The sequence below is a fragment of the Barbus barbus genome, assembly GCF_936440315.1.
Source record: "Barbus barbus genome assembly, chromosome: 34".
Lineage (NCBI taxonomy): Eukaryota > Metazoa > Chordata > Actinopteri > Cypriniformes > Cyprinidae > Barbus > Barbus barbus.
In genome coordinates this window covers 13,511,139-13,537,756 of record NC_136762.1, presented here as the reverse complement: position 1 = coordinate 13,537,756, position 26,618 = coordinate 13,511,139, and the positions used below count along the sequence as shown (strand labels likewise).

The 26,618-nt window shown below is 36.4% G+C and overlaps 1 protein-coding gene across 2 annotated transcripts in view; it reads right to left on the bottom strand.

Moving 5' to 3' along the window:
• LOC306853983 (ubiquitin carboxyl-terminal hydrolase 32-like) overlaps window positions 1-26,144 on the bottom strand; it is a 57,414-nt gene extending 31,270 nt beyond the window's left edge. Inside the window, exons 1-5 of one of the 2 annotated variants that reach the window (XM_079391730.1) lie at window positions 25,957-26,144; window positions 15,298-15,425; window positions 6,762-6,867; window positions 6,155-6,273; window positions 2,333-2,492 (exon numbers count right to left, since the gene is read on the bottom strand). In XM_079391730.1, the coding sequence (XP_079247856.1) occupies window positions 2,333-2,492; window positions 6,155-6,273; window positions 6,762-6,867; window positions 15,298-15,425; window positions 25,957-26,014 (571 nt within the window). In that variant the 5' untranslated portion in view covers window positions 26,015-26,144. The remainder of the gene's footprint in view (window positions 1-2,332; window positions 2,493-6,154; window positions 6,274-6,761; window positions 6,868-15,297; window positions 15,426-25,956) is intronic. The other variant, XM_079391729.1, reaches the window with a different exon arrangement.
• Window positions 26,145-26,618: the final 474 nt, after the last annotated feature.

Here is a 26,618-nt window from a genome sequence, read left to right as displayed (position 1 = left end):
CAAACTGAACCAGTTTCTCAGTCAAATAAATTTTTCTCATTCCCAGTAAAAATATCCAAACACCCTTAAAAAAAAAAAGATACATTTACAATGCAGTCCAACATACGTATAAGTCCTTAATCAATTTAACGCAAAAATAATATTTGGGGAGTCTTAAAAAAGGAAAGGATAAATAGAACAATAACCAGAACAATAGATACCCAGGTAGAAAGCTAGAGAAAAAGCTAGCTAGAATGACAAAGAACGATAGACATATTTTTTGTTAATTCATTTCATTTAAATAAACCTAAATAGTCATTAAAAACCCTAGTAAAAAACCTATGCCATAATTTATTTAAAATACATTTATTTCATACTTCAAACTTACAGATATAAAATTATAATAACATTTTATTTAGAGTATTTCTTTATTGCACAATGCACACTTCTTAATATTATGCCTAAAATGTGTTTTAATATCTCTATTAATAAGGATTGTATGATCTCTGCATAATATCAGTCCTTAAATGCAATATATTCAAAGTGTACCTGAAGCATACTTGCAATAGTTCCACTTTAGCATAATCAAATAGACTTCAGTATATCTTTAGTTTACTTCAGCACTACTTCTGCACAATTAAAGTGCATTAAGCACAAAATTAGCTGCAATTTAGCAGACTTCAAGTACAATTGCAGGGTATTTTTACTAAGCACAAATGCTGAAAGTAAATGTATTTGTAGTATACAAAAATGTATTTTAAATACAAAATAAAATGCATTTTAAATACATTTTAGTATTTTTTTTCACTGGGGAATAAAAAAAATTATACAAATGAAAAATAAATAATAACAATAATAATAATATGTATTATAATTATTAAAACATACAGTATATAAAACACCAATCAAAAATGAAATCATGGCTATCACAGCATGGTCACTTGTGAATGTGGGTCAACTGGGCCATGCAGCACACTCATAACTGAAAACATTACAGGCTTCCCACATTACGATTTCATGACAGCAAAAGCACTGAGTGACTAAGCAGGTGAGAGATCTTCAGCCCCTAAATAAATCATTGTCTCTATGAGAAGAGCTAGTGCTCAGATTCTGTCACTGTACAGACTTGGAGTCTCTGTGTGAATGCAACTATTTCCTTCACCGTGTCAGTCTGGTTTTAATAGCTGGGTGGCAGTGACAGCTGCAGCAGGGCCAAGTGTGTGCAAATGTTGTGTGTGTGTTCACTGAGTGGGAAGTGTTGCCTGTCACTCGCCATTATCTCACACAGATGCCTCTCTCCCGGTGGAGGGCAGGCCGGCTGATTTGCTGATGCCTCCTGTGTGTCGGGGAGGAGAGAGAAGTGGACAAAACGAGACTTGCAACCTGCCTAAATATCTACAGCATGGACTATCAAAGAGCAGATTACTGTCAGCTTCAGCGACATGCAGTGTCTCTTGTACATTATTAGTAATTTCTTATTAAAACACATATTTTTGTAAGCAGCCAATCCAGAGAGCATTGAGAGCGTATTTAGTTCTAAATAGAGAAATCGATTTCTTATGATAATGTACAAATCTTTCAGGGCAGACTCATCATGAGCTCTGAGACTGATGGTACAGTATACACTTCTCCAAAAGCCATAAGTTAGTGTCATTTTCATAAGGTGCCTAATTGAAGTACTACACTTCCCTTAATACTGAAGAGATCTTCCTTTATCCACCAATCAGAGAAGTTGCTGTTACCATAAAAACGAGAATAGATGAGTTAATTGAGTCTACTTACACTATCAAACTTATCTGTGTGTATATATTAATGTTTTGCAATAAAGACTGGAAACTAGAGTAATATACAGCTGTTGAAAATTCAGCCATCACATGAATAAGCAACATTTTAAAACAATAAAATAGAAAACTTATTTTAATTTGTAATAATATTTCACAATATAACAGTGTTTACTGTATTTTTGATGAAATAAATATAGTCTTAGTGATATTAGAGACCTCTTTCAACATTTTAACAACCCCAAACTTTTTAACAGTAACTGTTTATCAGTTGCACAATCATTTTTATTATAAGTGTAGTTCAGTCCCTCAAAAAAGTATACAAGTATAGGATTATACTCTCTTTTCTCAAACCTCAGAGATGGCTGCTTTAGTTCAAGGCTTAGAATTCTTTTGAAAATCATTTTAATAACCATGAGCAAAATGAATGGAGAAAATACTTCTGGAACTAGAGTGAGAGTATTCAAAGAATACAGGCAGAGAGTTTTGAGAGCGTATTGAGAGGAAGTATTCAGAGAATAGAGTACTAAGAGGGCATTCAGATAATACTCATAGAAAATAGTGACACTTACAGTGCGTGACACCTGCCAGGGTTTGATAGAAAGTGGGTGTGTCGCTGTCGTCGGTCAACGTGACGCACACGCCACCTGACAACAGCCAGCGGGAGAACGTGAAAGCATCTTTATTCTGCAGAAGCCAGCTCTTAAACTTCTCATAATTCACCTTCTCTCCCTGGACAGAAACAGACAGAAATAAATAAAACAAATAAATAAACACCAGAGTACAATTCTCTAATGAACTCATGACCAAGAGTGCAGAATTGAGAAGTTTGGACTTCATGTTAGTTGCTTCCCCTTGTGCAGTGAAGGGGAAGCTTTCTCATTATTAATATGGACTGAATTCTGTTGTATGCAGATACATTTGTGTGAGTGGGTTGAGTAAAGAGATAAGAGAGTTTTAGAGCTGCTGCCAAGGGATAACAGAAGTGCTGCTCTGGGTGGCTTTTCCCTAAATCAAGAAAGTGATGCTGCAGCAGGAAGCATGAAGGCTGAGAAGAGAGTGCAACTTAAAGAAGAGCTAATCGAGAAATAGAAGGGAAAGGATGTCAAAGCGAATTATGTGACCTTATTGGCTGCAACATTTGCACGGTCAACCTTTTAAGCTTATTATTAGAGCAGGGCTATAACACAGAGGAAGCGCTCTCTGTAAATACAAGCTGAAATAAGGCAAACGGTTCAAAAGGTACTGTATATCTAGATTTTGGCAATCAATGAAGTTAGTGTCACAGGTCTGACAGATTGGATTAAAAAGGCATGTAATCCATTTATCAGCCAGAAAATACCAAATTGGGTTGAGTATAGGGCTGGGCGATACGGCCAAAACAATTGTCAACAATAACATTTTTCATTCAGTCGATATCGATAATTAGCATGATAAAATTTAAATCTTTCTTTCTTTCAAGTTGAAAGGCAGATTTCTGCTCCCAAGTGAAAGTTGTAGAAACCAGACTGTTAATTGTGGTTTTAAACTACTCTTAATGGTCAGAACTTGGCAAACACTTCATGTTTTTGAATTCTTTACACTTTTCCAGTTATTTTTCCTTAACAAAATAAATATATTAATTAGTTCCTGCAAGTTCTAATGAGTGATATTGTTTCAAATGGTGAAACAGGTTTGTGTTGCCTTACTTGGATAATGTGTATATTCAGAACTGTGTGCAGTGCAGGCTGCGATATTAATATTACATTTTTGGCTCTTAGAAATGCACATTTGACAGTAAGTAGTAGCTTGAGTTAGGATACAGGTGTAAATTTATGTTCATTATCAAAACAGTAACATCTGTAAAAATTGTAACAGCCTCATTTTTGTACGGTGAAATTGAATTATTCTGATTGTTTGAGTTTTATTAACATTAACCACTGGTCTTCCATAGTAGCATACATTTAGACCATGATAACCACAGTTAAAACCACACAAACATCACCTCAATGCCATGATAAAAATATAAACCATAGTCTAAATACATTTAGTGTAAATGCACAAATGCTATAGCTTAATCACAAAAAATACTGTAATTATATTCCATTACTCCTTTAATACATCTAAATTTATAATGAAAAATAATACAATTCTATATGAATATCCCACATTTCTGCCACAATACCATGGTGCATTTAGTGTTACTACAGTAAATCCATGGTAAATGATGGTGATATGTAGATTGAAAATTCTTTTGACTGTATCGTTGCGCACAGTGTTTCTTTGTCAGTACTGTTTCATCAGGCTTTAAATCAGTTTAAAATCACAGTCAATTGTCTTCTTCGCTGAATTCAAGCACTTCACACTGGATCTCACAGCACAGTGCTGTTTAGTGGTTGTGGTTATCAGCGAGTGAACGCGTTTGCCCTAGTAAGCTCGCACTGCGCTGTCGTTTGAACTTTGAGTCGAGCGAGTAAACCGTCCGTGTGGCATAAATGATTACCATTGTTTCATTCCACTTTTGCAGCATAAACATTATATCAAACATTACTGACTTTTGTGTTTGTTTCAATCCAAGTAGTCTAATTGATGTAACTTAATTTGTGAAATATTGGATTGTGACATGTTGCAAACGCATTTATTTTAACCGCATAAAATTCACCTTAAACACTTGGTGCTGTAACTATGGAGTTGTGCGTGTTTGTAAATAAAAAAAAAAATTATAATAATTATATATATATGTGTGTGTGTGTGTGACCCTGGACCACAAAACCAGTCTTAAGTCGCTGAGGTATATTTGTAGCAATAGCCAAAAATACACTGTATGGGTCAAAATTACAGATTTTTCTTTTATGCCAAAACTCATTAGGACATTAAGTACAGATCATGTTCCATGAAGATATTTTGTAAATTTCCTACTGTAAATATATCAAAACTTAATTTTTGATTAGTAATAGGCATTGCTAAGAACTTCATTTGGACAACTTTAAAGGCGATTTTCTCAATATATAGATTTTTTTGCACCCTCAGATTCCAGATTTTTAAATAGTTTGTGACAAAGCACCTGTTTGTCACTGCTGAGGGAGCAGCACTGGCCTGAACACACACACGCATACACTCCATTTACTTCCCCCCACCCCCCCACCTCCCACCTGTTATTTTTGTGTTCGGTGAAGTGAGTGCACACGCTGAACCTATCGCCCACGGACATTTCTCCACATCACAGTTTCCACCGTCGCATACCCATTCACCTCACACACACATTATCCGCATCTTGTCTTTTGTCCTTGTGTTTACATTCAAGTGTTTGTTTGTTTGTCAGGAAGTAGTCGGTCTTTCAGTGGGTGAACGCTGCGTTGGCCAAACCGAGCAGACAGAGGGCGCCTGCTTTTAAAGGCACAGAGTGTGTTGCGCCGGCGGCACCATCGTCTGTTTGTACAGGGTTATGTGTTAATTATTTATGTGCTTATGTGTTTCTGTAATTATGAATATGTGTATTTGAATTATTACCGGTAAAGGATTATTATATAGTGAAGATTTAATGAATGTTTGACGTGTGGGGAATATAAAATGTATAAACATACCTGAATACTTACCTGTTGGTGAGTGATGCCAAAGAAGGGGTGGAGTCTGGCCTATAAAAAGGGAAGGCCAGACTCACACATAGTTGCTTGTTAACCAAGTCGGCGAGAGTGTTACAGTGGTACCTCAAGCAAACCCTTATTTTTTGTATATTGTGGATACGGTGTGTGTTTTTCTTCTTTATTTTTCTATTTGTTGTTACTTTGGTATATTTCTGTGCACACCTGTATATATTCTTCACTGTGGACCATCTGGATTATTGGCACTGTAAATAAATTACACCCTGCACGACAGTGCTGTGCGAGTGAACCATCGTTTTTGTATTTTCACGGACTCACGTTCCCTTTTCCCCCTCTCCCTGAAGCGAGTCGCGGTACTTGCTTCATCATATATATATATATATATATATATATATATATATATATATATATATATATATATATATATATATATATATATATATATATATATATATACATATATACATATATATATACATATACACATACACAGTGGGTACGGAAAGTATTCAGACCCCCTTAAATTTTTCACTCTTTGTTATATTGCAGCCATTTGCTAAAATCATTTAAGTTCATTTTTTTCCTCATTAATGTACACACAGCACCCCATATTGACAGAAAAACACAGAATTGTTGACATTTTTGCAGATTTATTACAAAAGAAAAACTGAAATATCACATGGTTAATTTTAATTAGTAATAATAAAAAAAACAAAAAACACTATGTGGCTGTATAGCATGATGGTTTGTCTGAGAAGTCATGGGACTGGTAAGACTGAGGTAAATCGCACAGGTTAGTTTTCCTGTACTGACCTCAGTGAAGCACTTCCTAAGAGAGGGCGGGACCTCCCCATCCACTGAACGCAGCATGTTCTCCACATCCTCCCGGACCACATAGGTCCCCGAATCACTAGCGAACAAGCTGAAGATGTCTACGGATACAGAGGACATGCTGGTTAATACACACACACACACACCTTATCAGAGTCTACCAGGCAATGTGTCTTACACCCTCACATCAATCACAGCTGTCAGGGACACAGTGTGACACATCAGAGTAGACAGTACCTCTATGGGGAATAGACTGTGAAGTGGAGTGTGCATGCGGCTACCAGTATGACTAAAGAAACACAAAGCTAAATAACATTTGGATAATTGAATACGCTGAGCCTGAGGTGTGCTTGTTTAGATTGCTGATTGAAATGGAATTAGTCGAGCACCTCTTGTGAACATGCAAAACAAACAAAATATACACATACATTTGTAAGGCTAAATAAGGCAATGACAATAAAGCTACTACACAGAGATTTAAAACAATTAATTACTATGAAAATCATTTAAATAAAAGTGCAAAATCAATGTATAGAGTGTAATAGGTAGAATATGGAGTGGACAGCCATGTGCCTCTCTATAAACCTACATTTGGCTTTCTCTTCATCGCGTCCTCTTGTTAATAGAACCAGCCCGACGATCAGGTAGTTGAAGTACAGCCCTTTAGATGTGCCACCAAAAGAGTTGTAGATCACCTACAACAGATGAGAAAGGAACGCACATTAAACGTAGCCTGTTAAAATACACATAACTCAGCATTTAACTCTTTGTTCAAAAAACAAAACAAAACATTGTCTTCAGGTACATTCACGCTCTTCAATAAGAGTTTTGCAGCTATGTGAGTCACAGCGATCACTGGCACAGAGCTAGATTTGGCCATTGAACTCGAATTTATGCAAAATGAGCAGGGATGCAGCAACAACCAATGGGAGTGAAGATAGTTCTCCACAACTTGATGCAATCAAGTAGGATTCTAGAAACCAAAAGCTCCGATTAATGATTTATCGATTCTCAGTGTGAATGCCCCTTTCTAAAGAGGACAGGAAATGATGCAAAAGCACATTGAATTGCACATAATGATTATGCAAATGTGATAGAATGAGATCTACATAGATTACACAGACAACAACAAACTTTAGTTGAGCTTATAAAAAAAATTATAATAAATTTAAAAATAGTTATTCATCATTAAGCACAGCAACAGACGTTTTTACAGGTATTTACAGGACAAAATGAAACAGAAAACGTGAATCTTTTGAATTTCACCACAGTCACACAACAAAGAAAGTTCATTGCTTCCCATCAGTACGCTATTACTAAATCTACTGGCGTTCAGCGCTTAAGACTGTTAGACTGTTAAGCTGTTATCTCACACATTTGATTTCCGCTGAGATTCAAAGAAACATCAGATTTTAATGATAATGCTCCCTAGATACATATCTCCCCATAAATCAGCTGACAATGTTTAGTTTAATACAGAGGAAACATTACATTTTTTCTACCCGCACTGCAGGGCTACATTTAATGTGTTTCAGTATAAAAAATATCCCTGAAAAATGTGGCCCAGCAGGAGGCTTACCAGTAAAATACTTTTCTTCCCGTTTTTGATCATTTCTATTCCACAGAGACATCTCACGCAGATATAATTCACTTTCATGCCTGGTATGACACCATGTCTTACCCTTAACGCCACATATAACAAAAATTTTCACGCCCCCAGATGCCTACTGCACAGTCTAGTGCTCTGCGGCATACAAGACAAACATTTACTAGGGAAAAAGCACAAGAACATTGTAATGTTTCCTGCAATTTTGAGCAAGTTAGTGGTGTCAAAACTGGGATTTCCACACACTGACAGGTACCTTTCCCTGTGGTATCAGTCTAGTGTCAAACTGTACATGACCAAGTCCAAATGAGTCTTGATTGACAAGTTAGACAGCAGCTTCACTGGTGAGCAGGGTACAAAATGCATTTTTTTTGTACCCTTAGCTACTTGCAAAGGAACTTCTGACAATGAAACACTTACACACATTTTTGTGGAAAAAAAAACAAGTAAATAAAAATAAATAAAATGAGCAAATATGTATTTACTTAAGCACAACCATAACTATAAAATAAAACACCAATACAAAATAAAAAAAAATAAAAAAAATTTGTCTGTGACCTTTTAGCTAAATGATAGTAAATTTACTAAATAATATATAACTTAAGTAAATAAACCAGTAAATAAAAAGAAAATATTTAAGTAAAATAGTAAATAAGAAAAAAACAAACAAAAAAAACTTTTGGTTTCCTAGTCATGATAGTAAATTTGTTGGCCAACTGACCACTTATGCTGTTTTGTATAGGGTTGGGCGATGTCTACAAAATTGGCATCGGACGATGCCTGCAGTGAAACAATCGCGATGTACGATGACATCGGGGGGCGGAGCTAGGGGGTGTGCCCGAAGCGTAAATCGATATTTAGAACGGCAAGGAAAACAAATAATGAATGAATGAATGAATGAATGAATGATGCATTTATATAGCGCATTTATTGTGTATTGCCGTACACCCAAAGCGCTTTACAATCATGTGGGGGGGGGTCTCTCCTCAACCACCACCAGTGTGCAGCATCCACTTGGATGATGCGACGGCAGCCACAGGACAACGGCGCCAGTGCGCTCACCACACACCACCTACAGGTGGAGAGGAGAGTGTGATAGAGCCAATCAAGTGGATGGGGATTACTAGGAGGCCATGATTGATAAGGGCCAGTGGAGGGAATTTGGCCAGGACACCGGGGTTACACCCCTACTCTTTACGAGAAGTGCCATGGGATTTTTAGTGACCAGAGAGAGTCAGGACCTCGGTTTAACGTCTCATCCGAAAGACGGATAATGATTGCCAACGGTTGCCTGTTACAGTACATACAATTTCTCTTACCACATAAACAGACAAGAGTAAGGAGAGATGACTGAAGCTGGTTGCACACTGGAAGAGAAGAGCAGTGTCGCGCCACATCTTTAAAATTCAAACACATTTTCTATGAGCGTATGCACACCGGCAGTGCCATTCGGCGTCTGTTCGCGGCGCCTAGCAACGATTCAAAACAATGTAAAGACGTGGCGCAACGCAAAGCTGAGCTTCTCATTCAGTGTGCAACCAGCTTGAGACGCGAATGATTTGCAGATGCAGAGCACAACTGACAAACATCTGATCTTGTAAAATATGTGGCAAGTACTGCCGCTCCATAGTATAAACAGAGTACGTGCGATCGTGAATCTCAAAAGTGAAAGTGAAACTAAAAAGCGATTGCCAAAAAGCAGTTTCAGTGCCAGGCATAATAGCGGCTCCCTGATGCCCACAATTTAGGCTAAATACAGTATAATTACCCAATGATATAACAGCGAAAGAAATTAGGCTACTGAAATATATATTTTCCTCCCATCACGTATTTATTCCCTTTTGGGGTCCCGTAGTAGGCTACACTAGGGCCGTGTATTGGCAAGAATCTGGCGATACGATACGTATCACGATACAGGGGTTGCGATACGATATATTGCGATACTGTAAGCAAGGAGATATATTGGGATATTTCTTATTTTAGGAATAGGATATATATTTTTTAGGAAAGCTGTCATTAAGAACACACCACCATATGCAAACCTTAGCAAAAAATAAATAAATAAAAATAGTTTAACCAGAACACACTGGGATCTGCATTTGCAATAATCAGTCCCTATAACATTCAACATTACTGAACCACTTTTTGTGCAGCACGAGTAAAGGGGGAAATATTGAAGTGCTTGCATGATTCTTTAGTTAAATGTATGTATAAAATGTATTTTATAAAAAGATAAAAATATATATTTATAGACTACTTTAAAGGTTCACAGTTTAAGTTTACAATTGTGACATGCAATGTAATAACATTTGATCTGAACAAAAAATTACATCTGCTTAATATCAATGAAAAATAAAGTGCTTGTAGGATTCCTAAAGAAAACAAAACAATTGTAAAACAATCAAATCAATACAGATGTTAAACATTCTCAGAACAGAGAAAGCTGCAGTTGTGCGGCTACTCTACCGCCCGATGCGTCCCGCGCAAAGGCTCTTCAATACGGGACACGGCAAGTGGCAGAACCGAGGTTGCACTCGCGCCACGGTCCCGGGGCGGACATTACCACAAAAGCCCAAATGGCGCCACACTTCAGCTTTGTACACCGAAACGAGAACTGGAACAATTCTTTCATCCTCCATTACTGGCAGCGAACTATATTAACACTAACATTAGTGGAGTGCCCTGATGCTAGTATTTCCTGTCACTGCTTAAGTTCAGAGATGAAGACTGATATCTAGCGGTCGGGATATGAACTCAAAACGAAACAACTGCTATGAATCTTGTATGATTTTATTTATTTATAAAAAAAAATTTATATCGATATTCCGTTTTGGAGAATCGATACAGTATCGCCAAAAACAAAATATCGTGATACGTGTATCGATATTTTCGTACACCCCTAGGCTACACGGTATTTTCTTTCCAAACACGGTACTGGGATGCGGCGGATTGCAGCAGGTATGGGACAGGGATGTCTATCAGCCATCGGCGATGGACGATGGCATCGTCTATCGGCCCAACATTAGTTATGTACTCACCAAAACAATTAAAAATAAAAAGTAAATGTAAATAAATATTTATCAAAGAAAAAGTTAAAATAATTAAATAACAAAAAATATGTCTCAGACCATTAGTTTCCTAGCTATATAAATGTATAGTAAATTTACTGGCCAGTTACTCTCACCCAAATCTATTTATATAGTTGGCACCCTGCAGGCCAGTCTGAATGAAGTTAAGGTCTGATTAATGAACACTGTGTTGTCATCCATCTCTACAGCTCTGGCCTCAGTTTTGTGTGGATTCGTCTGAGTAAAGCTGGCTGCAGTCTTGGCCAGAGGGCAGAGAGGATGTCAGCGCTCAGGTTCAGGCTTGGAGGAGCTGTCGGCACTCGACTGGAATGCACAGTTTACCATTATGTTGAAATAAATACACAAAGCCTCCATCTTAACATATGGCATTTAGCTGATTGTTTTAATTGGTTTAGCTTTAAGTCCTTTTGCTGGGTGGATATTGGTATGCGTACAGACATTCATTTCTTATGGGCTGTTTACACACATAAGTCACTGCATCACTGTGATTTTGAAGGTGGTATGTATTCTGCTCTGACAGCATGTCATATTTTCTGTAAAAATTTAACATTTCTGTAACAGAACGGCTTGGTTTTATTTCATTTGTTTGTGGAACTACATTGTGCAGATACATTATATACATAAACACAGAAGTCATTCTTATTGAAAGCTGCTTTCATAATGAAGCACGCTTCCGTAGCATGTAATCATTGCCCTTTGATGTAATACAAACACTGAGCGACTGAAGGTAGAGGTAATGATCAACTAGAGCATGCCTGAAGCTGACACGCACACAGACAGGAAGTTGAAGGAATAAAGGGGGGAAGTGTGCGATGCTGCAAGGGATTTAATTAGGCTGGGTGCTAAAGATCAGCGTGAGATGTTGGCTGGCTGGCTGCGAGCTCAGTTCAGGGGAACCGAACCACTTATCACAGCGATGAAATGAGCAGCTGGGTGCCCGAGCTCCTTCTGCCTGTGCCTCCCGATGATGGACGCATCATGAGATGTCACCTGCAGCCTATAGATTAATCACCCACGGGACGCAGACACTGACTATCTGCCATTCATACACATGTGGGTGCATGTAGGTTAAGTGAATAATATTGATTTTGAAGCATAGTTAGACAGAGTGGAGTTAAAGTTGCACAATTAACTGGTGAAAGATTGCGATATTGATTCAAACACCATAGGATCTTATTCCTAAATGACTAGGAGTGGGCGTAATGACCAAAATCCTACATCACAATAAGAGTACTTTTATTCCACAGTAACGATATACATCACAATATAGTTATTTTTGCTTTAAAGCTGCAGTCCATAACTTTTTGTGTTCAAAATGTAATCTAATAAGCAAGTAAACCATGAATCCATTTTCCAAACCATGCTTTAGGCTTGTCCTGAATCACTACGGTACATCTGTAATAAGTGTTTATATTCAGACTATTTTAGACTGGTTCGGGTGGGTACCGCTGCAGAGTAGCCCGGTACCTGCGTGATTTGTCATAGACATAAACAGAGAGAAGTAACTCCGGCTACAATGTTTTTACGCAAGATGCACACAGTTCTGTTTATTAACCACTAGGAGTGCCAAAATTTACAGACTGCAGCTTTAAGGTCTTTATGATATTGAAAAAAAACCTCAAGCTCACTGAAGACAAGTAAACAGTCAGTGATTAAATAAGAACAAGAAACTAATTCCAAGCAATATGACAAAAAAACAACAACAACACAGTAGAACAAATAAATAAGAAATGCTACATACATCGAATAAAGTAATCAAATGTATAAAAACACTGAATATTCTTCACTGTGTAAATTAAATGTATTTTTCTTCTTATTAAAGTTAAGAAAGTGATTTAGTCAAGAGAAAGGAGAGATTTTCTCTCTTGTCTTGTTTGATTAACAAATGACAGACAGCAGGAATATTAGACTGCTGTCACTTTAAGAGCTGCCCAGATTCAATATACTGTGTTGAACACGTGTTTTCTTTCTCACTTAAAGGGATCATCGGATGCAAAATTCACTTTTACATGTTGTTTAAACTGAACTGTGTCTTGGCAGTGTGTGCACACAACCACCCTATAATGATAAAAATCCACCCAGTGCTTTTTTTAAAATCTCGATAATTCCAAACCCCTTTCTCATATCAAGCCGATCTCAGATTCTTGGCAGAATGACGTTGTTCTGCACAGGCCCCTCCCACGATTGTTGATTGACAGTTTTTCTGAAACATTTAATTTATCTTTTAATTAATGAAAATTAAACAAATATTTTTTTTTTGGAAAATAAAGGGAATTTAATATTACAATTAAAACATTGAAGACATTTTATGATTATTCCTTAAAAATAAGGTTTTAATCATTTTAGTAGGTTATTACGTACATTCTACTGAACAATAGGAATATATTTCTGCCGCAATGTCTACAATTGAAACCCAAACTTTTATTTTGACGGATTGCCGTGAATACCTTTACATATCTGTGTGTATATGATACGAGGATAGTTTTACTCAAATTAAACGGTCAAATGCTCATGAAGTGACACTCAGAGCAGTTTCTGGATATGTTGTTCATTTAGTGAGGCGGCAGACGTTAATATCACCGCAAGCCTCACGCGCGCTTCTGTATGAGTAGCAAACAAAACCGCGCATCTACGCCATACATTAACACAGAGACAAGCAGAAGTCATATTTAAATAGTCGTTGTGGGGGTGCCATTGGGAGGGCGGACAGCCCCCCTAAGATAATGGCAGGGGAAACACTGTTCTTTAATTTGCTTTTTGTCATCCACAGAATTTCCACTCTCATCTGCGCTTTGATGGGATTGTGGTCTCATGCTAATGTCCACTGTCTAGTATATCTAGCTGAGATAAAATTGCATCGTTTGGATATAAACAGTGACATCTACAGTAGAGTACATTTACATTTAGTCATTTAGCAGATGCTTTTATCCAAAGCGACTTACAAATGAGAAGCAATCAAAATCAACAAAAGAGCAATGATACGGAAGTGCTATAACAAGTCTCAGTTAGCTTAACGTAGTACACATAGCAAGGTTTTTTTTATTATATAATAAACTAGATTAAAAAAAAAGTTAATGCTGATTGATCTAGAAATGAAAAAATTAAGTATTTATAGTGAGTCATTGATTCATTCATTCAAATAGTTAAAAAAAAAATAATAATTTGATGAAATACATAGATATTTTTTTAGGTAGAATGCACTGAATGTGGGGCAATCAGGATCTCCATTTAAAAAGAAAAGAAAAAGAATTTCAGAAATTCTGAAATGTTGCAGCTCCAGGTGAAGGAATCTCCAAGGTGAAAATGTGAGGAAAATGTCAACTTTGATCCAACAAATGGTCTGGAAATCAGCACAGAGTGCTAAGCGACATGATGTGAATGTGTGCAGCACTCAGAAATAATCATTTTAGCAGAAGATTCACCTGATAAAAGCATTGCAAGGTGCTTGGCAAGAATCACGATTAGTCACAGTACAAGGTTGTGGGAAAAGAGCTAAAAATAACCCCATAACTACTACTCTCTCTTTTTCAGTTTTTCTTGGATGAGTGGCAGCTTTATTCTGCTGAAAGAATTTAATTGGATTGCAGCCAAATTCATAACAATACCTGACGAAAGATTCATGACTGTAGAGTCAAGTCCTGTTAAAGGCCTCCATGGTTTTTAGGGACTTTGTTTAATTGACACTAAAACGTCAAAGAGATATGCCCCCTCATAAACCGCTTTTAGAGTATTGATCCGAAACATTATCCACAATAAAACTGGCCAAGAGCCACAAAGAAACAAGCCGAAAATAACTAACCAAATACTAGTTCCTATTACAACAAGTAGAAGTACAGACCAGATGGGTTTCTGCTGAAATAGAGGGGGAATTCTGAATGATTCATCTTGCAGAGAACAGCCTGTAAAGTTACAGGAGGCAGGTAGAAAGGGCCACGTGAACTCACGGTTACAGTGGTCAGGTCATGGGGAAGTCTTTAAATGTCAGACGATAATGTGAGAGCATGTTTTACCATAATGCCCCACCTTTCAGTTTGTGTTTCTCTGGGATACAATTGGTAACCACATGACTGTGGGTATTTGAAGCATCAGCAAAGCAAAACTGAACTGCACACAAACAGGGAAATAGCTTAGTCAAACAGCAGCCATACAAAGAACACCAAATCAACAGTGGAAATCTGCATGCTGTAAAAGTTTATCTAAGCTTTTGTGACCATTTTTTTAGTCTGAGCACAAAATGTAATCTAAATTCATCCATGAATATGTACTACTTGTAGTCTGCCAGAATTTAAACCAGGGGAACAGACCAATCGATCACAGAACTGTTAAAATATGAAGAAACAGCAATGAAACACGCACTGGGTGGCTGGAGAGAGATCATGATGTTGTAAGGTGTTCTGATGATGTTTATGTTTTATCAAAGCTTGACTAACCTCTGCAACCTTTGGAGGAACTCCATCACCCAGTACTTCCCTGTAGAAGCATTGCTGGGTCATATAGACAGACAGGCCACTGGTCCTCTTGAAGGCATCTCGCAGACGTTTGAGCTCCACATCGGTAACTGTGAACACAGTAGGAAGTTGTCAAAAAGCTGTATAGGATATGAGATTGTTATCAATAAAAATTACTTCAAAATGAGGTTCTATGTTTTATACCAGCTATTGTCTAAAGGCCTGTTCAGACTAAGTTTAATGCCTTGTTTACATGTGGCATTAAATTATGCTAATTTTCCATCATTCCCTGAAAAAACAAATGTCTGAATATCTGAAAGAATTGTATAAAATAAAATAAATAACCTCTATAAATGTATAAACATTTTTATTAGGTTATTAAATGATTATATTTTGTGTATATAAACCATTAATTGAATATAAAAGCACAAAAACTGTGAATCTGGGACATATATCTATAATGGAAAACACTCTGCAGTGGTCACACCACATGATATTTTGAAATTCAGTCACAATTTACAAGCACATAATTAGCCACCTAAACAAAACAAGCTAGCTTCCCATGAAAGTATCGCTTTTTATTTCTCCTCTTTTCTACTACTTGTTTCACTTCTGTTTCAGTTTTTATAACCATTTCTTTCTATGTGCAATTAAGTTGTTTTTAGCATGTGTGTTTGGCAGTGTTATTTCTTAGGATTACTGATAAACTATACTGTCGTGATTTGTATTTGTTATCTATTTTCATTTTAGTTAAATAATATCTGAATTTATTATGTCTGTATAGGTCTTTTATTAATTTTTAGTTTTATTTAAATTGAGTTATTTTAATACTTCAACAAACTAAATGGAAATGAAATGATATTATATTATATTATATTATATTATATATATATATATATATATATATATATATATATATATATATATATATATATAATGTGTATGTATATATATTTATGTATGTATGCATGCATGTGTGTGTGGTTGTACATATATATATATAGTTGTTGTTTTCTTTGGTGTTTGGCTTAGTGTTATGTTAGAATCATTATTATACTCTTATACCTTTTGTTCGTTAATATTTTGAATTGTTTTTAACTATTTTATTTAATTTCTTTCATTTAAATGTTAAGTTTTGAAATTTTGTTGTATGCATTTGTCATTTTTATTTAATTTCTTTATTTTTAAAATGTGTATAGGTAGTATTTATAAAGTTTTAGCTCTGTTTAGATCTGTTTTTAGTTGTTTTAATACTACAATTGATTGCTTCTGTTGTCCTCATTTGTAAGTCACTGTGGATAAAAGCGTCTGCTAAATGACTACATAATAATAAAAAAAATAATAAAAAACAAAACAAAACAGGAAAGTGAAAAAAATACTAAGAAAAAAAACAGGAAAGAGAAATGAGAAAAATCGAGACATGACGCATGCCAGATTCAAACTTGAATCCCTTTGAGCTCTGTTGACTTCAAAAGAAACAACATTTCCGAATTGGCATCAAGTGGTTCATAATTTCATTTACTGTATTTGTAATGTAGTTTTTACATGCCGAAAATTCATGTTTATTGCAAAAAGGCCCTAGGCCTGAGAAAGGTCGCTGCTGAGCAAATTTCTTATAAGTCAAAGTCATTGCCATCTTTGCACATTTCTCCTCTGGCTCAAAGCATGTTGAGTTATGATGGCAGATAAGGACTACAGCCAGTGCTCTTTAATCTCTCTCTCTCAAACACACACACACTCATCCCTTTTAAAACATCACCCCCTCTGCAGCCTGTATTTAACCCAGACACTTACAGGAGACCACTGCTGCTTCACGCCACTCATAGCCTTGTACTGCCTAGCACAATACATCACAGACCTGCTCATAAACCACAGCACTGTTCTATCTGACCCATCCATAAAAGGGTCAGGGCCAAGAGTTGAGGACCAAAACACAATGTTCTCTGCAAATGCGATTTTTCCAGAAATTCTTTCTGACAGAACAGACATTAACTTCAAAATACCACTAATAAAATAAGACATCCAGGGATGATGGTTCATCAAGTTGTTCCAAACCTGCATGAATATATTTCTTCTGCTGAAATTAAGGAATTTTTTGAAGATGGATAAAAATACTATGAAAGTCAATGGCTACAAGCAACTGTCCGGTTACGAACATTCCTCTTCAAAATGTTTTGTTTTTGTGTTCATAAAGATCTGGAACAACATGAGAGCGAGTAAATGATGAGATGACAGAATTTTTTTTTTTTTTTGGGTGAACCATGGCTTGGATTTATCCAGGAAATAGTTCATCCACAACAAAAGAAAGCTACAAATGCCACTCCATTGTAATAACAGTTGTTAGCATATCACTGAAACAGAGTGACTGTGACCCCAAAAAAGCTCCCACTGTTCAGAGCAGAGCCATTTGAGGACTGATATGCACTGATGACTCAGTCATCACAGTATGGAAGCTGATGCTCTCCTGCACTTTTTGTTTTGTTTTTCTATAAATCTATTTTATAAATATATAAAAAAATTATTATATATATATATATATATATATATATATATATATATATATATATATATATATATATATATATATATATATATATATATATATATATATATATATATATATATATATATATATATATATATATATATATATATATATGGCAAATTTTAAAATACAAAAAATAATATCTTTTGTAGTTGTTCAAACATTAAGAAGGTTGTGAACACAAATTTATATTAAAATTTTAAATTAAGTGATTTTAGTGTTTTTTCATCTATATGAAATTTTAGCCTTAAAAAGTCATGCGGTGCGAACATGATTTATATCAAAATTAATTAATTTCCTTAACATGCTTCACATTTTTTTTAGATGTTCTCAGTAACTGAAGTGTTTAGAAAAAGTATTTGCATTTCTTTTGAGTTTTTGTACATAATGATCTCATATTTTTGTTCTATAATTTCAGAGTTGCCTTCTTAATTGTAGTTAGCAGACTGATTTTCTCTGTAAATTGCATAAAACTGAGAATTTTTTTTTTTTAAATACCATTCAGTTAAGCATACTATAGCAGTGATTCATATTTCAGCCACAGAAATTAGATAATTTATTTTTAATTTAATACAGTTATCGCTATTATTGGTCGTGCCACATGATGAGTGATCACTGCAAATGACACAAAGACCTTACATCATTAAAAATCTATTTAAAGTAACGTGTGAAAAGTTCAGCAAATTGCACTAACTGCAGTAATTTTTTTAGACCCAGTTATTTCTAAACTTTGCCCAACCTTGGCTGCTCAATTGACCCTTCTCCGGGAGTTTGATTAACAGGCAATCTGAGCAATCATAATGCCAAATCTGCCATTTTTGTCCGACAAACAAACCAGACAGAAGAGTAGATTAATGTCGGTGACTTGAACTTGAAAAATAGTGTGTATTGACATCTTTTCACAGTTGAAACAAGATACCTTATGATGTTCATTCATTCATTTTATTTTGTGCTATAACTAGTAAGAGATGATCGGTCACATGCTGCTTGAACTGAGGTGCTACAGTGATCTGTCACGACACATTAAAGAGCCACAAAACAGTATTTGTTTGAATTGCTTAAAAAAAAGACTAAATTTGAACTTGAATTTGAGACTTTGTTTAATACCGAAAGTAACCTGCTCTGTCTTGTATGTCGGCATGTTGTCAGTGTCGTCTTTGCTCCGTGATGTATTTTTCACTGCATGAGAACATGATGTGTGGCATAAAAGTGCCATGGTTTGTGGATGGTTTGTCTGACGTAGCAACAGTAACTAAAGGCGGGTCTTTGCTAAGGGTCAATTTAGAGTTGCTGGCTCAGGTTCTGAGATGAAATCATAAACATCATTCTTACAGCAGAAAATTACATCTGGAGTTTGTGCTTGACTGCAGGGTCAGAATTAACATGCTGCCTATGGTAAGCGTTTATTTTACTCAGCTTGGCAGTGGAATCTGATAAAATAGATATATTTATATTAAAATGAAGTATTTTGTGTATATAAACCATTAATTGAATATAAAAGCACAAAAACTGTGAATCTGGGACATATATCTATAATGGAAAACACTCTGCAGTGGTCACACCACATGATATTTTGAAATTCAGTCACAATTTACAAGCACATAATTAGCCACCTAAACAAAACAAGCTAGCTTCCCATGAAAGGTCACTATGAAATTTATAATAAAAATAAATGCTTGTAGAAATAACTTGATATTCATTGTTTTTTTGAGGTCATACCACATGATATCCAAATGTGGTAACTACATACCAGCCATTAAATAGGTTATTTTTTTCCAAATTTGAAAGAGAGTTACAAACCAGCTTGATGCTTCTATGGGTCCTTGGCAAATTAATCAACCCATAAAGACTACATAACCAGCTCCCTTCCAAGATATTAATCTGCACAAAAATCCTGATAATCAAATACATAAAATCAAATACACACAAGATAATGGCAATAGCTGTGCTGTGATTTCGGCTATACTTGCATGTAAAATTAAAGAAGCATCATAATATCTGAGTTTAACTGAAAGCGCTGCTCCTCTCCGCCGCTCGCTGAACAGAGCAGACGCACAGAGAGAGAAAGAAAGGAGTGCGTGCGCGCTGGGACAGTAAGACCTCGCGCTGCGCAGCAGTACCAGCAAGTCTCAAACTAAATAAGGTTTGGGCAAACCATAAAGATTTGTCGCTAACCGCTTTTTTGAAGAGGGGGGAAAATAAGTCGCTAAAGGGGTCTGCAAAGTCATTAAGTCGGCAACATAATCAGTTCATCTCTGTGCATCTTAAATTTCATAAATCTTGCGTAATTTCAAAACAGATGTCACTGAAAGTATTTGTAACTTGCAGGTGATTCAACTAACACATCTGACTGATTCAGTAATTCATTTAGTTTACCTGTGCCTTGTTTTTTTTCACTGTGGCAACGAGGTTCAGTATAAGTTTAATTCTGATTGGTTGATCAGTGCTCAGCGTATGTGGGCATGTCATTGTGATGTGACTTCAATGATACTGAAAATTATAAAGAATGAGACAGAATCTTGTTAAAGAACAATTTGAGCACAAAAGTGAGACTTTGAGCCAGAACACTGTCATTAAAAAGCAGCATGAAGCCTGTGAGCTGTTTCAAGGATCTGGAGAGATGCATATGATGGTGAATCACATTCATACACATAATGCTTGGCTTCTGAAAGGGAGTTAAAAAGAGCATTTTAAACAACTGTCTGCCTCAGGATGTTGAGGACACTTTTTTAAAATCACTATAGACAAATAGTGAGGACATCAACAAATCACAGAAAACTTCACCACATTTGATCTTTTTTCCAAAGCACCAAACATAAACTGGTTCTTCCAATGAGTCAATGGAAAGAAACACTGTTTACATCCTATACAGGTAGTTGTGTCATCCAATACTATTTGAAAGTTGACATCCTGCATTGTGACATACGCAGCACCATTTAAAATGAATTGAAGCCTAAAAAAAGTTGATTAACAATAATGTCTGGATTTTATAAAACTATTTGGCATTTTTCATAGACTTGGTAATATTATTGGTCTCAATGCAAAAAGAAATTTCAGCTGAGTAATCAGTCTTGCCAATATATTACTCCACCACTAAGCAGAGAATATTCTCAATAGTCATGTCACAGTCTTCATAATACCAGGAAGAAAAGGGTATTTTGTGCTGCACAGATATGATGACAGGAAACACACATTGCATATTCTCGGCCGTGACACGGGGTGAACCAAAAAATACTGCCTGAGAAAACAGTTTAGAGCTCTGAGGGTCATAAAAATTCCTCAAGACTAAAGGAAGCTTTATTTTCTTACGAAGCAGGAGAAAGCCTTTAATGCCAAATGACATTCATTCTCCCATGCCACAATCTATAGAGAAAGACACTCTGCTGAGGCTGGTCATTGAGGTATCTATCTCTTCATGTGATACAGAATGCACAGACATGTCTGTGGAATAGACCGATGCAGCTGAGATGTTTTAAAGTCGACAGGTCAGCAGATGTGCACTAATATATCTCTGCAGGCTCTCCACAGGCATTTTAACAGACCTGCATGGCATCTGATTATTCTGTATAATGTTCTGTAGGAGAAAAGCATCAGATGAGGCGAATGTCATCCCAAATTCATAAACACAATCATGGTGCCAGATGTTCCACTGAAAAGTCGATGACATTGTCAATGCTTAATGCTGCAGATATTTTCTGTGCATGTGCACAAAGAACTCCTGAGCAGTTTTTGAGGTCATTAAGAGACAATTAAGATGATCCTATTAAGCAATTCTCAAATTACTCTCTCCAAAGGTGCCAAAGTAATATCTGCAAACCATGAGACTGTTCCCTTGGGAGAAAACAGTGCAGCTAATTAAAACATGCATGAAGGAGATGAAATATTGGAATCGGTTAACTAAATTTCCAGAATAATTACTGTAATTTATATGACTATTTTAAAATTCAATTTCATATATAAAATAACAAAAAAAAATATAAAAACATAAAATAAAACACTCAATATGGAAAATCTGTGATTAGAGGAAAAATTAGATCACTGATTAGAGTCATCAGTGTTAAAGTTTTCCTTCTTATGAGCAACAGTACTTAGAATGAGAGAAAGTAACCTATATTCTCTGATTCACTGACTCAATTATTCTCCAATAAAACTGTCTACCTTTAATATATACTTGGCTGAATTAGTGTTTATTTAAACTCGCCTCCAAAATAATATTCAAAAAGAAGAAAACATCACAATCTAACATGGAGGAACACATTAAGTGGTGTTCATGTTACCGTGATGAAAAAGATACGAGGAAATGCAAATATCGTCTTGCTCTGAGGAATTCAGTGACAGCTCTACTCTTTGAAATAGACTCTTTGATTTTCCCTTTCCTCGTCCAGTCAGAGTGCTTCCCCTCAGAGGAGAGACAGCTAGATCCATAATGCTCTGAGTTACTGATGGAAGCCTGCAGGATACACTGTATCCTACAGTAAAACTAATTTCAGTGCGCTACTACCCAGAAACATGACCTACTTTGAGTTCCCAGTAAGCTGCTCCAATGTAGGTCTGTAGGTGGTGGCAACCTTACATTCGAGACAGAGGACTCCAAGGACGGCCTGAGTGCAAATGAGATGCCTGACGCTTATAGGTAAGCAGCATAAATAAACATGAATTCCTGAAGACGAGACTTAATTATCTCAGATGGATTCGATGGCCTGGAATCTCAGAGGAGCCTCTCTCAGTCAAGCTGACAGGGGAATGCCTGGGCTCACCGTACAACTGGAAGCTACAGAGGACACTAGAAGCTCCTTTATAATACAGAACAGTATTGAATGTTCACTCTTGGAGGAAAGCCACTGAAAACCTTTGAGGATGAGCATTGGACTGAAACCCTCATATTACATTCAAATGAACCTGAGTACATTATGGATGTTTCCACACCTTTTCAAGAATGACGGAGTACTAGCAAATGAAAACAAGAGGTCTTTTTGATCATATATAGGCCTGTGTTTTTATGTCTATTAAATATTCAGGTTTAGGCCTATGTGATGATTTAAACATCAGTGTCTTGAAAATGATCAAATTCTGCTGGGTAGACATCGAAATAATATATTTTTTTAAACTGAATGATTTGTGATAGTTGTAGAAGCAACAGTCTGAATGGGTTTGAGAATATAAAAAAAACAAAAAATCAGATGTTGCTACATCATCATTTTATGAATTTCCAGCTGTCACATAAAGGCTATAACATTTCCAGCTACAAATTACAAACGTAATACAATCTTTTTTTTTTTTTTAAAGACATTATTTAATGAAAAATTCTATATAGGGACAGGTCATGACAGTCATCTAATCATCCTACTATTATTGACGTCAGGTAATTTATCTAGATTTTTTTTGTTCAAATATTTTTAGTGAGATCATGCTCTAACAAACATTTTCAAAGCATCTCAAGACCTTGACAATTTTTATTTTTTGTTCTGTCAAGCTCTTTTAAAATGCAAGAACTAATGTAAACAACCCAACAAAAATGGTCAGATGACACCAAAACCCGTCCAATTCTACAGCGACTCCTTAAGATCGATTAAAGTCACTCAGAAAACCCATTAGTTGGTCCTTCTTGAAAGTAGGAAATGAAAGAATGATATATATTTTTTAACAAATCCCTATTTCTAAGACATACCAATATGTTGCTTAAACATTATTGCATTTAATAGATACATTTTTTTTTTAATGGAGCCCTTAATATCATGTAAATCATTTATAATATAAAATAAACAACGATGGATTTAAGGAAAACTATTACACGATTGAGAACTGGCCATTAATATAGCAAAATGCTGACGTGAATGCCATTCCTCCAATAACACTGTGTTATTGTGATGAAGTGATGTCAGCAACATTGGCTGTTGGGCAGCATGGCACAAAATGCTGCAATAAATGTGCCACCACAGTGTGTGTGCAGCTGGAACAATTAGAGTAATTCTACCTCTACTAACGGGCTCAGGGCCAGCTAGCTCCCTCTCCCCACCAACACACACGTGCACACATCAAGGCACACACACACAGTGCTGTAGGATAATAATCACACAATCTTTTAACCCTTCAACACTCTCAGGTGACTCATGAGACACCCTATTTAGCTTGTGAAACACTATATCAGCAATTATGTCAACAAGAGGCATAAAGCAAAGAAATTCCTCTGTAGCTGTAATAGGTTTGGCCAGAATGTAAATCCTGGGCTGTGGTTTGCTGTTAAGAGAAACAAAGATGCGAATAACACCTATGCAAAGCAACAGCTAAATTCTGCTTATTCATCAAGGTGTGGAAAGATAAGCAGTGCTGACGCACTCGATCTCAGGTGCCAGTATCTGCTCTCAACACCCCGATCACTACACCATCGAGGCCTGGTAGCATCAGACTACACTGAAATTCAAATTTCAGTTTCAGAAATCTAAATTGGATCATAAATACACAGAAACCTGAAACCCAACTTGTGGTCAAGTCACTGGAGCAGTTACGCCTATATGCGATTGTGACTGCCAGAAAAATTCTAGAGTATACTGACATAAACAACACACATGCAGCCTAAGAATGTGATGGTCAAAATATACCCTCACTTACACAATCTTAAACAGAAACCAGATGTACCGCCTTGGTATTGAGAAAGCAAGTCCAATGCAATGTTTATGCCACGTCAGTGATTAATTTACACACTATATTGCAATCTAAACATGGGGTCTCACTTTTCATGGGCTAATATTGGGTTTATTGTTAATAATGTAGTGATGTATGAAACGCAGCTCATATAGAAGTAAATTTAACACCAAGTAGCTTTCTGATGATCAACGTGGCAAATCGGTGTTTACAATTTGGGCCTGTTGACTAAAAATCACCCATGAAAATTTGATAAACAGTAAACATGGCTGGACCTTAATGTGTCAACAAATTCAAATATTGTCTAAAATGAAATGTGATGGTGGTAACCACCAAAGACAGTTAAGGGTTCCCTTTAATAATTAAATTCAATAACAAACTCTCAAATATATCCTTGCTTCACACCAGTATTAAATGCACAATTCACTCCAAAAATGGAAATTCTTACATCATTTACTGACCCTATTGTATGCAAAACCTGTATGACTTTCTTCTGTGTAACATAAGAAAATATATTCTGAAGAATGTTGACCATTTTGATTCCCACTGACTTCCACAATATTTACATTTCTCGAAATATCTTATTTTATGCTTCCCAGAAGAAAGCAAGTCAGGTTTGGAATAAAATAAGGGTGAGTAAATGATGACAGGATTTTCATTTTTGGGTGAAATATCCCTTTAAATATTTGTTTACATCCTTGGTTATGAAAACTGTCATTGAGCTGTCATTAACTTGTCAACAAGCCTTTATTAAAAACATCACTTATCTCAAGACTCAAACGATTTCTCAATTACTTAATCATTCTTGAAGAACATCCACTTCCCTCTGAAAGTGAAAATTATCCTTAAATAACAAAGGTAAAGGCGAGATAGTGGGCAGTAGCAAGTGCAAAAATCAGATTTCGATGTGTCAGGACAAGCACTTCCACTCTCTTCTTAGGAAGAGTGAGCTGATAAAGTGCGATAGGTTACATGATAAACACGAATGGGGTGTTGAGAAATGTTGACAGATTAGTGAAATCTGTTCGCCAGTATGGACGCTCCTGCACCGCCCAGATTAGTTACACTTCCAGTCGGTTGCTAGTTAGACACTGGCTGTGTTTCAAAACCAAGAGGGGTGTGCACTCTCAGGCGATGTTGGGCATCTTATGAACGCGAAAATGATGCTGAAAAATCTAAGTAGACAGCTCACTAGGTTTTGGTACGCAGTCACTGACAGCAACATTACACCAATAACACAAAGACAAATCAAAACAACCCCACCTTCGTCCCCCAAGCCCCTTTACACCCGCTACTTCGCATAACAGCTCTGTGAAATGACAGGTTGAGGCTTGTTATCTCGCAGAAAGAGTTCATATGTAGGCTTAACTACCTGGCTAACGCTGCTAACGCTAGCTTAGCGCCGCCGCGTAACTGACTGACCGACGTTAATCGCTGAAGCTCAAACCTCTTACCTCTTTTAACGGCCTCGTCATACGAAAGGAAGCCTATCCGTGACTCCTTGGCGCCCATGGTGCCCTCATTTCATGGCAATGGCAGAAATGCGCAAAGTGTGACCGGTGCCTGTTGCCTTGTTTTGTTTTTTTCGGTATGGTGTTCCTATCAAGTCAAGCGGTAGAGTTTTGCGTTATCAACGAGTGACGCGTCTAAACGCCGACGCCTCCATACTTGATCACGTGAGTTTTGTCCAATCAGAGCACAGGGGGCGTATTAACGTCAGATTCGCGCAAGAAACGCAGCACCGACGCCTTTGCGCCCAGAGGTGGCTGTCGTGCCGTCGACTTTAATTTCCGTGCTTGATATTAGATTGTAGATTAGCGTGGTTGTGAGGAGCCAGTTTAACCAATTTGCACCGTGTTGCAACAGGGAAAAAACACCATTCCTTTACTTTGCAATGACATGGTGTATATGGGAATAAAATGGTTAATAACGAAATGATGACTTTCACAGACCAATAGTTTTTCCTGGTGGTCAGTTTACTGTCTTTTTTGGCATGGTGCACTGTGTGGAGGCAGCACATTTTTTTTGCTCTGTGGAGCCATAAGCTATTTCTATTAATTTTATCACCCACCTAAATATAATTCAAATGTGCAATTGAGTGTTTTAAAACATTTTT